Source organism: Bombus affinis, chromosome 17 (assembly GCF_024516045.1).
Source record: "Bombus affinis isolate iyBomAffi1 chromosome 17, iyBomAffi1.2, whole genome shotgun sequence".
NCBI lineage: Eukaryota > Metazoa > Arthropoda > Insecta > Hymenoptera > Apidae > Bombus > Bombus affinis.
The window spans coordinates 2766056-2782800 of NC_066360.1; the positions used below are offsets into that span (position 1 = coordinate 2766056).

A 16745-nucleotide genomic window follows, 5' to 3' on the forward strand; every position below is an offset into this window, starting at 1 on the left:
CGATTATAAATAACAATAATGTTAGATATCTCATACAGTTATAAAATATGGGTTAAATTGCTCGTCTTTAAAATGGGGAGAAACGGTAGTGTTTGAAAACGGCTGGATAGTAGGGGATTTTAAGGATTGTAAAATATAACACATAATTATATATAGAATAATACTCTTTATTGTTTTTGATAGTTTTTGTTGTTGTTGTCCATATCGTGCGTTATCCTCTTACTTCTCTTCAGGTTAATCGTTTTTTGCGCCGCAATTTGTTGTTTGCATTCTTTTTCTGTTGCTGCTGATTCATTGCTGCTCGATATTTTGGTAAAACGGTACGCGATACAACGACACAACTTTTTAAAACAAAATACGAGAAACGAACGAAGAAAAAAGAAAAGATACACAACGTGTCCAACCACTCGAGAACCGTGCGATTCTTCGCATCGTGCACGCGCCGACCACTTAGGACTAGAGTAATTGCGATTCGTGCTTTCCATGACATTTTTCCTTTCATTTTCCTTTGTTCTCATGCTAATTGGAAAGCACGCGTGCAAAGTAACGAATCGCGGACGCGGCTTGTATCAAGGATCCTGTTGTCCTTCGTCCTCGCGCTCCGTTTCCCACTAACCGCGTGAAACGCGCAACTATTGCCTCGCTTTCTCTCTTTTCTACTTTGCTTTTATTTTCCCTAAAGCGTGTATGTTTTCTTCTCGTGTTTCCGTTTGTTTGACGTTAGCTCGACTTTCCCTTTTTCTTTTCTCTCTCTCCCTCTTTTTCCCCACTTGCTTTTTCTTTTTTTTAATTTTAGACGCAGTCTTGCGACACGATACGAAAGACAGTTCGAGTGATCGGCGCACGTCTCTCAGATACACGACCGTGCATCTTAAAATTTGTCCTAGCTCTATTAAAGTGGCCGCACACGCGGCTCGTATGGCGAACGTACTCCCATCGGGATGCATCGATTTCAGGCGATTAACGGCGCTAGTTAATTTCGAGCAATCGACGAAAGAGCATTTTCGCCATGGAAAATCGCATCCGATACCGGAAAACGGTTTCACCGCATTTCCATCGTTTCCTCTCTTTTTAAAATTTCCTACATACTGTATTCGCCTTAGAATCGAACATCCCTCGGGAACGTGCATTCGCTTCACGCGCCCGGCGCCAATTCATCTTTTTCTTCATTTTTTCCTCTCTCTCTCTCTCTCTCTCTCTCTCTCTCTCTCTCTCGTTCGCTCGCTCGTTCTCTCATCTCATCTTATCCTTCATTTATCTTTTAATTAATTAACTCTGTCTTTCTCTGTAACCGTCTTCTCCGCGCTACTATTTACAATGTACAGTGTTGTGTGTTCTTTCCTCGTGTCCTAGGTTTGCGGTCACGGCGGGACTCTCGTAAAGTCTCGGAGATCCGTTAGAGATCTAGGCTCTCTGGCTTGCCGTCACCCGTCCTCGTTTCTGCTTCTTTCCCCTCTGTCGCCCTCTTTTTTCATTTTTTTTCTCATTTTTTCGTCGACTATCATTTTGCTTTTCACACGCTGGCCGCGGCGTCCTACAGCCTCGTTCGTTCGCGTTTCGTCCGAAAGAAAGGAAATGACCGTTCTCTTTTCGCGTTCGGTTAAGGCGTTCGGTAGAAACGATCGATCGTTGATAGTATCAATAATATTAATGGTATTAACGCTAATGATAATAATAATAATAATAATAGTAATGGTAATAGTAATAGTAATGATAATAAAAATAATAATAATAAGAATAAGAATAAAAATAATAATAATAATAATAATAATAATAATAATAATAATAATAATAGTGATCGCACAAGAAAGAAAAAACAAGAAAAGAAATAGGAGGATTCGAGGACGTTGCGTTCGCAAGGCGGCCCACACGAGAACGCTGCTGTCGCTCCACTGCGTTTTACTCGTTCGTTCTAATCGTGTAGATTGCTCTTTTAATTAATTCTTCGTTAGATATCGTGGTAATAGGAACTTAAATCGTACGTCTTCGCGACAGCCCAATTCCATTAACTCTTCGTAGGACAATATAAAATTTACATTTATTAATATTTAAAATAATAATAATAATATTAATAATAATAATATTAATAATAATAATAATAATAATAATAATAATAATAATAATAATGACGATATAACAAAAACGTATGTATTTCTCTTTCTTTTTTCTTTTCCCTTTCATGCTAACAACGAACAGGCGCACAGAAAGCCCGGTACTAAACGCTCTACAACCAGCCCACCGTGTATACATAAATAAATTCGAAGAAGCAGAGAACGATGCAACTTCTGTGCCTCGTAAGGAGCGAAGAAACGCAACATTGCCGGGACTATCGGCTCTGCATTCTTGTCCGTACCTAGCTGTTGTTATATACGTTACGCGCGACTGATCACTGTTAAACGCGACGAGTGACGAGAAACGGAAAGGGGAAAGATCGACGGACGATGAGAGAAGAAAGAATTCGCGGCGACATGCGTACGACGATCGAACGCGATCATCCACATTGGATGCGTACACACGTGAAAACAATCTGGAAGAGCATGTATCGTATGGTAGAATACGGATGACAAGAACGGAGTGGTGGTGTTTTTTCGTGTGTGCGGTTAGAAAAAGAGAACGAGATGTCTGGCGGGATATGCGTCTTACGAGCAGAAATGAATTTGAACAGGAAATCGTTGCGTGGGCCAGCCGCGAATCACAGCAACATCATCCGAACACGACAACGAGATTGCGCGAGTCCCCGTCACCGCTTTTGTATATCATTTACCACGGTAAATATACATAATAATCTTATATATATACTTCTTATTTATATATAATATATAATAATATCTTATATGTGTATATTTTTCTTCACATTATACCTATTATATCATCTTTTATTTTCGCTTAAACGTACTTCTGCGCGTGTACTATTTATACTATTTACAACTTTTCACCTTTCGTCCTCCCTTTCCTCCACGTCTTCTCCTTCTCGGTTGCTCGTTTCTTTTTACTTGCACCTGCCATCGGAAGAAGGTGTTCCTCGCGCACCCATTTTATATCATTCATCTTTTTTTATCGTTTTCTTTTTAACGCGTTCTAACATTAACACGCACTCGTCGAAACATACGTGCATTTAGAACTCGTATCGTCGTTCTCTCGCACGGTCACGCTTTTTCCTTTTCCCTAAGCTGCGTCACGTGATCCACGACTTGAAAAAAGAAAAAAAGAAAGAAAAAAAGGAGAGAGAAGAGAAACGGAAAGGAAAAGAAAAACTCGCGTCCTCTTTCGCTCTTCAACACGCTCGCCATTCTCAAACGCCGAACTCGCAGTCGCTCCATCGGTACCGAGTCTTCGTTACGTGTACATGTACTGTGTGTGTAATCGCGTGTAACTTAATGTCGCGTACGAGCGCAGCGATGCTCCGTGTAAAAAATACGAAATTATTTTGTCGCCTCCCGAGTTCCTTTTTTTCTTCTTTTTTTCCTTTTTCGCTTCTTTCGCTCTCGAGAAGCGAGTCTAGTGTCGCGTAACGCGGTGCTTGGCATTCCGTTAAACGATCGACTCGACCGAACGGGATACAAAATGTTGCGATCGAGAGGCATGAGTATTTTGTTCGCGTACGCGTAACCAGTGCGCGGTTCTCTTCTTCGTATTAACGAAATTCGATACGTCAGTCAACGCCCGTTTCTCGCATCTATCCGGTAGATCGGCTGAAATTTTGTTTTATCGGCGAGTACAGCGTGTATCGAAAGTGAAATTGTAAGGCGTCCTGCTCGTCACGGAACACCAAGCCGATGAGGTAGCGCTTGCGATCGCAAAACACGGAAAGGCATGTTACGTATTTGGAAAGATGCATCAACGCGATGGACGAATTTTTCAACAATGTAGCACACGTTCATGTATCTCGCGTACGTACGTCACGCGTGCGTTCACGCCAGTTCCGATTGGTACACCATGCAAGAAAACAACACCGATCGTCTCCCTGAAAACGCTCCGCCGCACATACGCACCGAGCGTAATCTCGCGCAACGCGCGCTTCATCCGTGTGTGCATCTGTTTCTGTATGCCTGTGTGTCTGTGTGTCATGTACATATGTGTTTCTCGCGTTTTAACACCTTCAGCGCGGTCGTAGATAGGATGGTAGAGCTCGAGCGATTCGGAATCCTAAGAGACGCGACAAGCCACGAGAACACGTCTCTTCTTCCACCTTTACATCTACTGACCGACGTTTGATCGCAAAATGTTACTTTCTATCGCTCTTCGTCGTAAACTAAACGTCGCAGTCTTTATTCAACTTTTTGGTTCCAACGACTCCTTTCATTCGTGCACAATTTTTCTTTTTTTTTTTTCTATTACGAACGATATTCGTTTTTCCGATGATATTTACAATGCGATCACAGTATAAACAGTTGTGAATGTACAAAACGTTCGATCAAACATCGCCGTGTACGACGACCAGGAAGAACGATGTTCTCATTGGCCGTTTCGAGGAAAGTTCGCGAACCGCTCGAGATCGATGCACGCGTACGCGTTCTTCTCCTAGATTCTGCGCGCCGTTCAAGTAATATTACTCGTTGTTTTCTTCGTAGGAAATAAGCGAGGAACGAATGAACGAAACGGATAGAGGCGAGGCGATTAGCGTAGCGGAAAGCAACGCGGGATAACGGCGTCGAATCGAGCGGAGAAAGGCGTCGATGAAACGCGCGAGAGCCAGAAAAAGATTCGAAATTGGTAATACGATGATGGAGAATGATGGAAAACGAAAGAAAGAAACGATTATCGGAAGAGGAACGAAAAACTGAAAACGGTTCGTATTAATCATTATTACGCTTAGCACGTAGTGTCGTACCTCTATATACATCCAAGTATCTAGGGTGTCTCGTGTATAGACGTGTCCATTTGTGTCGTACAGAAGTGTTGGCGCGTGTACGTATGAGTTTGCTGTAACGGTACGTGTCGCGTGTAAGTGTATACATCATCGTCGGCTTAACACTCAATTAATTACAGTATAAATGAATTCGTGTGACGAAACGTTGCCGGCTAGAGCTTCCTTTTCTTCGTTACTTGAATCTTCTTCCGTCTTCTTTCTTTCTTTGTCCGCTATCTCGCAAGGTAAATCAGTCGATTTATAAATTACTTTTTCTTATATTCGCTTTGTCGCTTGTTCATAGATTTGCTTTACACATTTGCTTATCTTCGATTTAAGTATAGCTGCTCTGCTGGGTTTCAGTTAGTGGACGTTGAGGACGAGATCGCGCGCGGATCGCCGTTCCTCTTCGCGAAGTACATATCGTCGAGTTTTATTTTACTTTATTTTACTCTTTTCTTTCGTTTTCTTTCTACCTTTTTCATCTCCTCGCTTAATAACCCCACCGTTTCACACCGTTCCAAATGAATCATTGGTCGCCTTCGTTCACTGCTCGTCGGCCACTCTCTATTTTACAATAGTATTATAGTACATAATTATTAACGAGAGATCAGTGGCGCGCAGTGGCCTCCGCGCGACGACACGAAGCGACCCAACATTTATCCCGATCTCTAAAATGCAGGTACATTTGTTAGCATCGTGCGCCAGAACACAGTTACGCGTCTCCATCCAACGTATTTTCATCCAGTGTTCGTACGTCCTTCAAGGTGCCCAAGCCAAACAGTTTCGTATAACTCGTACGAAGAATCCTGATGAAAATACGTTGGATCACGGTGTGTCCTGTTCACGACGTCAGGACGTATCTAGACTTCTTAACGAAGACTGCAGGCGATCCGTGCGAACTTACGCACATGTGTCTCTGTGTGTACAGAATTAAGCACCAGGGTGTGATCGTCCTAGCACCATATCGACTTTTCCGTGTACGAACCTGTATATCTCTTTCTCTCTCTCTCTCTCTCTCTCTCTCTCTCTCTCTCTCTCTCTCTCTCTCTCTCTCTCTCTCTCTCTCCTGATGTACATATAGTATAGTATCTATGTACGTGTATATGAGCGTATACGGCGTGTACATGTGGTGCGTGTACGTGTATCAGTGTACGATATAGGCCACGGCGGTTATGTCTTACGCGTGTAAGTGTATCGTTAGTGTGTCAGAGTGTATGACATTAATTTAATCGTCGGCTGGATAGTCTTTCTAATCCAAAGAGAAAACATCGATCGATGATGATGGACACTCCCCATTTCGATTGGCTGTCGCGAACGACGCCGGACGTCGCCGAAGAGTTCTCAACGTCAGCCGGCTAGGCGAGCGATATACGCGTATCACGCTGTGCCGATGTTACCAAAAACAAGAGAAACAAAAATAGCGAGAGTTAATACGGTAGAAAGAAGAGAAGGACACTTTTCTATCGAATGTAACAATTAGATTATATTCTGTGTGCATACGTAGGTCTCTGTCGGGGTTTCGTGCCGCTTTATCGTCGTTGTTTTAAGGAGCCGAAGAGAAGGTTACCACCGATCCTCTGTACTTGTCCTATCGCCGGCCCGGGGGCGTGAACATTGAAAGCTCTGAGACTTTTCCAACTCTTTCTCTCTACATCTCTTTTCCCTGTCGCTCTCTCATTCGCTTTCTTTCGCTCTCTCACTATTCTCTTTCTTTCTTTTTTTCTGTTTTACTCTATCACGCTATTCTCGCTCTTTCGTGTCTGACGTGCCGCCGGTGACGACATTTCGAGCGACTCGGGAACTGATATGCGCCGCTGAATTCGCAGGTGCAGCTGCAAAAACACATCGTTTCGATATAGTATAGCCATGCTCGTTTCGAGGTGGTTTGTTGATGACCGAATGAGAGGACCCGACCTCGCGTTGTTCCATCGCATGAAAACTCGAATTTTTCCAATGTAATTCGTACATTCAAACGCGTACATGTATATAAAGTAGAAAACTTTCGAAGTAAACAGTTTCATAAAACGGTCTCGATTAATTCGAATGATTCGAAATGAAAACCTGATAAAGTATAATCGTAGTGGATAATTGGAACAAGGCGAGATCGAGTTTACTCGTCGGTTTATAAATTGTAATCACCTCTGGTTGCTTCGCATTTGAAGCACTGCCGATGGGCCATGAATTCCGTGGCGGCTGCACCTGCGAACACAGGGTAACGCGACGCGTACCCTTTCTCTCTTTATTTATCTTTATCTCTATGTCTATCTCTCTCTCTCTCTCTTTCTCTCTTCCCTACAATCGGTAGACCACCCATGCTGGTTATCGGTATGCTACAAGTAGAATGTAACCGAGATAATCGATCGGTGCGTAATTGACACGAACGGTAATAAATAAGAAAAAGAAGACCTCCTGGAGAATCGCCGACCAGGCGTCGCACATATCGGAGAGGCGGGCGAGTTACCTCGTTTCTGCGATTTGTGGTTCTTTGCGAGTTTGTTGCCGCGTTTGTTATTTTTTTTTTTTTTTTTGTCACTTTTTGTTTTTATTTACTCTGCGGCATCAGCGGGTAAAAATCGATGAGATGACTCATCGACGTCAAAATCGGGGGCTATGATCCAACGCACATTAACGATTCGTGCGTACTACTGCTACTGCCAGTGCTGACGTTGCAGGCGTTTCCGACATTGCTACTAGCGCAGCTGCCGCTAGCTGGAGCCAGATGTTGCTGCTGCTGCTGCTGCTGCTGTTGCTGCTGTTGATGATGATGATGTTGTTGATGCTGATGATGCTGCTGTTCCTGCGCCGTCGTACTTCTAAGGATATCGTCCGCGGACAGGGGCGTCAGCTTCCATCCAGGCATGAAGTCTAAATCTAGATCTGGGCCGATATCGACATCCAGTAACTCGTTGTTGTTCAATGGATCCAGCGGCGATTGACTCGAGAGAGACAGCACGCTGCCCCAATTGATGGAACGGCTGTCGTCGCTATCGCCGATGCCGGAATCGACGTCTGTCTCGTTCGAAGACGTTGGTGGCATCGGGAACGGTGTTAACCTGCCCTGCTCAGGAGGTTGAAGTTGAGCAATCGGTGCCGGTATAACCGGCTCCATGGGCGGCGGACTTCTGTCCCTCTCCATCTCGCGTTCTAGATGCCTCAGTGTATTGCAGATGAGAACCGATCGATGAAGGCTCGGATCCGGAAATTGGCGATACCTCGCCAGCTTGCACATCGAAATATTTAAAACGGCTAGTCGCCTTTGTCTGTAACACGCTCTGCCTCGTCGACACCAGCTTGACCTCGAACCTTCGCAGCACCTCTCGTTCGCTCGATAACTAGAACCAAGCTCCAAATAACTCTTTCCATTTTCTTCTCGCCGTATCGTTGGCGGCTCGTAATGATGAGGTGCGCCCCACTGCGGCTGAGGCCTCGACAGTTGGCTGTAACCGTTGTTACCGACCGGGCTGCTAGGTCCGCGCTGATGATGATAGTAGTGCTGCGGATGATGGTGCAGGTGCGCCACCGTAGACGGCGGTGGCGCTGACGTTGGCGTCGACGACTGCGGCTGTTGCTGCTGCTGTTGCTGTGCCGCCTGATGTTGTTGCTGTTGCTGCTGACTTGCCGATGTCGGTTGACAAGGATTTGTCTGCAGGCAGGGCGAACTCACTTCCATATCGTAATAAGAAGCCGGCGTTTGACTCAGCGGGGGCGTGTAACTATCCTCCATCGCCCACCAACTACCCTCCACCCGGCCTAACTTCGATGGGCTCTCGCCCATATCCATGTCGAACTCCATGCAGCCCACACCTCCCTCCAGTTTACGTTTTCCTGCCGTGGCCTGCAGACCCATCATTGCACAACTCTAAAAATAGATAAGTTATGTGACATTAGTCTCTCTGTATAGATTCGTTTTTATATACTTTAAAATAATATAATATATTTTCATACGTCTCCCTTTTCTGGCAGTTCGATATTTATTAGAACATAAGCGTTGTAAAATTATACAGGTAACGACAAGAAACGATGATATTATTCGTTTATCAGAAGAAATATGAAATTAGATAGAGACAATTCATTAAGAATTGAAGTTTTTGTTATATATGGGAAACAAAAATAGGACGTCGAAGTTTTTACGAACGGGGAAAAGTTCGAATAGGCTAGGGATTTTCCCTCCATAACAACTTAGTGACATGATCGCGAAAGACCTTGCTCAGTCTCGATACTCGGTTACAAACAAGAGTGTAGGCAAAACGACATGACTGCATGACTCAGAGGGTCGGCTCGCTGACAGACGTTGGAGAATGACGTCAGACATCTCCCTACCCTAGCCTGGAAGAAGTCATCGTTGGAATGGATGATCGAGTGGGTATGGAAGAGAAGGGGGCCACAAATGGCGAAGGGGACAGGGGAGTGTTGTTACTCATGGGTTCAATCAGCAAGCATGCGGGCCCCTTGTGAAATACTCCTCTTCATTTTATCTTTCCCTCCGTCTTTGTTTTCCTTTTCCTTCGTTTCATATCCGTTCAAAGGTACATATATAGTAACATATTAAATTTATCAAAGCGAAATTATTTTCAATTTTGAGGTTGATTAGTGATATTCCTATATCTCTAATACCAAGTCTTACGCGTAATATTACCATATTTCTACTGTAATTTTATAAAAATTAAATATTTTCTATTACTTTCTTTTTTTATGAAACTAAAATACGTATATACATAGAGCTTACACATATATAAATAAATATCTTGTGTATGATCCACAGTGATACCAACTATGAGAAACTTGATCGACCCATGCGACGAAACCCCAAACAAAATGATAAAGCACGTAGCATCGATGATTTATATCCGTGCACATCCGATTTAACGACTGTACGGGTGAAAGTAAGTATTTACTTACTTAATCGCCTCTCCCTCCCTCAACTTTTGCTTACTGAAGCAAGTCTACCAAAGGGGCAAAGAGAGCGACGCGAAAAACTCGAGAGATAAAAATCACGTGGATGTGGTTGAGAATCGCTGACAGCGCAGTTAGTTGAACGTATTGCCGTGGGATGTCACTAGCGACACGTTCGTCATTTTGTCGGATCCACGTGGTCTGCACATGACGTTTGATTTCAGAAAAAATAAAAAAGCAAAAACAGAAATGGAGGGAATGGAAGTCACGAAGAGCTGACCTATGGGTAGGGGATGCTCGGTGGCGTGAACGTCATTTAACAGATAATCGATGCGTTATGTTGTTCGGCCAATACGACGAGCCGCGTGTGCAACTGGCAAGAACAACGGTGACAAAAGGAGGGGAAAAAAAGTTCCGAGGAAACGAGCAATGCCATCAGAGACGATACTGCGCGCCCATGATATATATCCGTGGTTATGATAAAGTAAATAATGCAATTCAACGTTTTCTTTAATGAAACTTTCGATTAATAGTATAGAAAGAATGGAAATTTGGAATAGTACGAAGAACTTAAATATATCTTTTTCGATTATGATGTTATCGGTACAAGAAATTAAATTACCTTTCATTAAAATAACTTCATCATCAAGAACCCTTGAGAAGAAGAAAGGCAGGCTTTCTTAGAAACGATTTATAGATTTCTAGAAGTAACTAGTTAGTACAGCGGCGGCAGCAACAGCAGCCAACGACTCAATCTCGACTCGACAGTGTACATCCGCCGCGGCGGCCTACTTGGAATACGACTCGCTCGCGAAGGTTCTCCTTCCAACAGGGTCGACCAGTCCCGGAGCTCTCCGAGAGACGATTCACGGAATCGCGGGGAAAACAATGACGGATTCGTATCCGCAAGCTTGATTTCGCCTTCCATCACGGTGAAAACGTGATTTTTCTCAGGAAAGTAATTCTCGCTTTGTCGATCAATGCTTTTTCCAATATCCTTATTTGTCACGCTAACAACAATATGTATTTTATGATATAATATATTCGGAATTCTTGTGCTATCACTTTTTTTTTTTTTTTTGAAACACAGTAATTCATTTCATTGATAGAAGAGCGCAAAAAAAAAAAAGAAAGATGACGAATTTCCAATCTGAATGTTTTATTTGCGAATTTCTACTTTATCAGCCGTGTTATTCAGGTCGCCAGTAGATTTTGTATCTTCTTAAGTTACGTTAGGTCGCATTAATTGAAACGTTTGAGATGAAGATTTCAGTGAACGCGCTCAAGAATTCGACCAACGTCCTTACAAACAATGTTTGCGAAACATGGTCCGGGCACTTGTTGAATCAAGACGGCCACCGGGTGGTTGCTGCGGGGAGTTACCGCGTAACGGATTAACTGTGTGTGGTAGAAATGCACGGCTCTTAACTGCCCATAAATCAAAGTCAAGAAGCATCCTCATCCCACTCTCTTTTCCCCTCACGAAATATTTAAGGGTTGCGGTTCGCGCGGCTCACTTTCGCAACTGAAGAATCTTTTGAGCCTCATCTGAGTTAGAGAACCGTGCCACTGATTTCCGAGGGTAAGTGGCGGGAAATTACTTTCATTCGTTTCATATCTCTTCTTTGAAATTTTTCCAATGCAACTATTTCAAATAATTCGATCGCGTCAATGAAAATTGCTTTGGATTGTAAAATATACCGAACGTGTTTGAAACGAAAATATTTTTTTACTAAAATTTTATAAAATTACAAACACACTTGCCCGTCTTTTATTCGTATTCGAAACAGCTTTTTTACTTTTATTAAATAACGTTGAATTTTTTTCACACGAATGCCATCTACCAGTGAATTCCGTAATTAACTCGCAGAGAGAAGTTATTTCGAGGTTAATCAGATAAAAGTACGTTCAAAATAGCGTATATCGCCTAATATCATAACCTGTTATAATATTTTTATTATTAAGCGACTTATCAAGAAACTCGAAAACAAATAAATTATCAAATTTGTTAAATTACGTTTAACTTGAGTGAAGAATGGAAATAATTTATCGAATTTTATAACAGTATCCCTGCGACTAATTATCGTTAAATACGTGTCATTATGTCGACAAATTACACAGAAAGTTTGATGACAGAGTTTCTATAAACAAATTTGCTCCAATTCCTGTTTTATCGTCAGGAATGTAGGTCAATGGAATAAACGTGAGAGAAGTACCAGAACTAGAAAAGATTCATGACGACTGTGCTCGCAATAAGATAATGTTCACCGCGTGAAGCCTATCTAGACTGGCTAAAGCATACGCATGAGAAGATTAATAAAGTCAGCTTTTGCGTCACTCTTTGTAAAATCAAGCGAAATTCCACTTGGCATGTAAAAAAGATTGGAAAAATGAAAATATGAATAATGGATAACGTAAACAAAGGTAAAAATAATTCCTTTCAATAGAGGAAATAAAGAAATTTCTTTCGACATACGTATATGCAGTAATTGACACGTGTCTGTAATTTGAATAACAGATTGACAAATACGTTTACTTTGAATGAGTTCTACTCCATTTGATTTGCTACGACCAGCGAGCAAGCACAGAACCAGAGAAGAATCAAAAGTAGAGGAGGTTTGTTGTGGATCCGGCTATGCCTGACGATGAGGTAATGTTTGCTACACGAGTCAAAGCTATCTAGTCAGCCAAAGAACGAACACACACGAAGCCCCGCTCAAGCCACTCGGAGCCCCGTAGATAAAACCAGTCAGTGTGTGGCGTCGTACATTCCTAAGTTATATGTGTGCGTGCTAGACATATACAAATACATTGGGACGATGATACTGTAAGATCGAATACTTGAATGCATTTTTGAATTCAAATGCTCCAGAATTTTCGGCACGATATTAGCTTTGCATATTTAGCGGCGGAAAATAGTCGATTGCTCTGCTTCTTTGGAGGTTAGGTCAATAACTCGATCGTACCAACGAGAAATGCAATAGACTCGGTAATCGTTTCGAAGGAGCGCGCGGAAAGAACGAAATACGATTGAATACATTAAAAGTTCAAACGTGGAAGGAGGAAGAAAAAAGGGAAGAGATAATGATACGAGCAAAGTCGAGGCGTAAAATAAGTTCGCAGTATATTATCTTTATGTTTTGTCGAAGGAGTATCGGTTTAAAAAATGATCGTCACGCGATGCATCGCAGAAGCATCGTAATTTTGCTTCGCCTCGTATTCAAAATTGCATAGTGGATAAATGTAATGGAGTCGCGTTGCTGCGAAATTTCTACGCTGCTCGGCCATCAGAAGAACGACACATCGAGGCGACGTTGGTGCCGGCGGTCGGCAGTCATGACAACATGACGTCAACCGGCCGTGTGTTATTTTCGAAAGGGGACTCGAGCGACGCGACGCCTGCCGGCGAGATCGCCAACTACGAAAAACAGCTCGACAACGACGTCGCGCACCACGGTATCGGGCCAAGAAATAACAACGCGTACGATATAGCTTGCCGTGTTATGATTATCGAACGCAATTCCGTCGGGAATATTTAAATAAATGAGAAACCAGCGAGCGTATCCTTGGATAAAAGATTTTCGTTTTTCGTATAGAATTGACGAGTAGCTTTCACGTTTCTTCAACGAATAATATTATCGCCAGATATTGTCTACTCTTTATCCGTCCATTTATCAATGACGTGCTGTATTATTTATAGGTATGATATTCTGGATAATTTTCCACGATCAGTGCAGTCGAGCAAATTATTCAAAAAATTTGAATTATATTAGAAATTACATTCTAACAATCTAAATCTGACACATTTACGGTACTGTACATTTATGAACAAATTATTCGCAGCTCGCACAGTATAAAATTATCTAATAGTATTTCAGCGATAAAAAGAAAGGGAAAAATCGTAATATATCTTCGCCGTGAGAGTAAACTCTGCTCGGAATGACTTTGTTCGTCTCGGTCGAGTCATTCGTCGAATCTGACTGTACCAAAAAATTTTTCGAAATCCAGAATGTTCCTCGTTTCAACCATGAATTATGCAATCGTCGAATTTCGTTTCGCGATATGGCGCAACATCTTTGCCGAGCGGCGACGTTTCTTCGAATTCGACTTCGAGTTTCGCGCGTACGATCCTGGAAGCTGTCTGAGCGCTAGCTAGCTTTAACGGTGTAAAGTCCGCGGCAGATTAGCGGTACGCTATCTCGTCGAACGGATAAGATTGTCGGGGAGCAAGCCAGTTAGACTTAGGTTTCAAGGACTCGTAAATCGCGCTCATCGTCGTAAACTTTGAAAAACCTGAGATTGTCAGGCCTGCCGTTTCTGAAATTAGAAAATTTTCTTCTTTTTTAGTTTGCTCTATAGAATTTGGAGATGGCAAAGCGTGAGATTTGAATTTTTCGTTTTATCGATATGTAAACAAAATTTAAGAAATCCGATAGCTTTGAAACGGATTTAAATATCTAGTACGTTTTACGCGTTGCATCCAGATTTGACTTTTATGTTTCGCTACGTGTATGCTGCATGCTAGTTTTATTTTTATATGCTCGTCTATGTACTTTGGATAGAATAGTATATTGAAACTATCTTAAAGTAGTCGGATGTTTTCAGGAAATAATCAACCATGGAAGAACTTAAATTCGGACTGAAGAAACAAATGTTGTAAATCTTTACCTTTAATAATAATAATAATTATTAAAAAACAAAGACGAACTGATCGCTGCGTCATATATATATTAATTAATATAACAGAAAGCATAAAACGAAATGATCGGACAGAATAAAAATGACGTTTCATTACTTTGACTTTAAATTGCTAATTATTCTTGCGATATATTTTTACAATTATCGTAATTGTAAAGAAATGACCATTGAAAAACTGTCACATCGTATTATCGATAGATATAAAGAGAGCATGAAAAGGGACAATTATACAGAAGCGAGAGCGTTCCGAAGGCTGGAAAGAATATGTTACAAAACGCGATCAATATATTTTTACGCTATCGTTACGATTCGTCAAAGGATAATCGAGTCAACGCTGCAATTCGAAAACGACGACGCGTTTAAATAAGACGATCGAAAATCGATAGCAGAGAACAGAAGACCGAAATTGTATAGCCGTTCGCGTGCCGGCCAACCGAAAAACCGAAAGCCAGCGTATATCGCGACCAGACTAGAGCGAAACAGGCCACGACAGGGGGTCAGTTTACGACCTTTAAATGAGAGAAAGAAATACGAGAAGCAGCGATCTGGAATCTACAGGACGTTTATTGTAGATGGCCGAAAAGTACGATGAATAAGCGTTATCCTCGGCGAACATGATCGTACGTACATTTTATGCTCGGGGCCACGTGCCCGATTCATTGATAATGGAGAGGGTCGACAAAGGGGGACAAAGGGTGAAAACTACCTTTGATGCGTGTCTGCACCGATAGATGTCGATCTACTCGCTCATCTGTCCATCACCCTCTAAATGCAAATTTTCCTACAATTACCATTGAGCGTTGTACTTGAAGTAGCACTATATCGTGTACATTCAATGATCGAGTACATATAACGGGAATAATCGTGGTGAAGTACAATGCAGGATAATATTAAGAAACTTGCATAGAAAAATCTCAAACAAGGTACGTATATGTAGCTCTCTGTTGAAATATACGCACGTATATGTGAGATTTATAGAAAAATAGCAATTTGAATGAAGCGTAAGACGTACGGGTATTTGCATATGAATATATCTTCCGATTAAAAAAATGCTTTGGGATAGACTCAAAGGGATGTCAGTAGCTTCGAATTTTCATGCGAAAATTATTGTTACAGCGTGCTTCGGACGTGGCTAAATGTCTCAACTGGAACAACGATTCGAGCGCTTCATCTTCGTCTGAAATTTTTCCGAAGAAAGGAGCATCGGCATCGTAGCTAAACGAAAAACGTCGCCCCCGAAGAATAGTCCCGCGATTGTTGACCCAGTTTCACGGCGCGCGCTGCAACATTTGCAACGGCGAAAATACGAGCGGTGCGCGCTTATGGGTGTTTGTACGTCGTACGCACAAACACGCGATGCATTTATCGCGCGCGCCGACGTGCACACGTACACGGACGAGTCCTGCGAGTCTTGTACCCCGCGTATCCTTTGTACGATATAAACGTATATACGCTGCATGTACAACTTTCACGATAAATACACTAGCCTATATACCGTGGTCGTGACAGCGAGAGGAGAACGTACGCGCGCGCTGGTCCTACATTAGGGGATGAATAAAGGAAGGTCTCCGAAAAGGGAGGGTTGCCGCTTTCCCTGCTTGCAAGCGGTTCTCACTACCCCTTGCTAATACCGCGTCGTATAACAGAAAAACACCATAGGCTATTCGCGATATCTTGCCTCCCTCTTAATTACGATGTCGTATCTACCGATTCGAAATTGAAACGATCGAAGCGTTTTATCATTCTCATTGGCCCCTATCTTCGTTCTCCTTCGTTCGATTCGACGTATCGTTCGCTCGTTACGAACTAACTTTGCACGGCCTGTATCCCACCACTTGGGCAACTTTACCTACCAAGGTAAAGATAAAAAAGGGTTTTGTCATTTCCATCGGCCCAGCTTCGCCCTCCCTCGTTCAATTTCAAATACTTAATCATTATTCCGTGAGTTTATCGTTAGGGCTCTTCCAACATCTGGAGAAGCGAAAGAATATTGGATAGAGTACAGTGGTAAGCAGGAGAATTTCCTCTTTGGAAAGTAGACGATGGATGGAGGGTAACGCGGTATTGCTCGCGTACTTTCGAGGCACGCGACTGTTATCCAGGGAACACCGTTCTAGGAATTGTCTACCATCTGTGTTCAGTTCCTCCGTTTCCTAACTTCTTGATGTACCAAAGTAAAGTGTACCAAAGAACGTAGGATATAAATTATACGTATATTAATAAAATTGTACGTACGTAGAATTATACTTGGTGCGATTTAAATTTGCGAAGATGAGCGGCTAGAATAGCCAAAGTATCCAGT

At 42.4% G+C, this 16745-nt stretch overlaps 1 protein-coding gene and 1 pseudogene across 16 annotated transcripts in view; one reads left to right on the top strand and one right to left on the bottom strand.

Annotated features, from left to right (window-relative positions):
* Positions 1–146: 146 nt before the first annotated feature.
* LOC126926236 (uncharacterized) overlaps positions 147–16745 on the bottom strand; it is a 420584-nt gene continuing 403985 nt past the window's right edge. For 15 of the 16 annotated variants that reach the window (XM_050742484.1, XM_050742482.1, XM_050742480.1 and 12 more), the window contains one exon: positions 147–8711. In XM_050742484.1, the coding sequence (XP_050598441.1) occupies positions 7461–8711 (1251 nt within the window). In that variant the 3' untranslated portion in view covers positions 147–7460. Of the gene's footprint in view, positions 8712–8797; positions 8940–16745 lie in introns of those variants that run through there. The other variant, XM_050742495.1, reaches the window with a different exon arrangement.
* On the top strand, positions 9560–16685 carry LOC126926246 (uncharacterized; annotated as a pseudogene).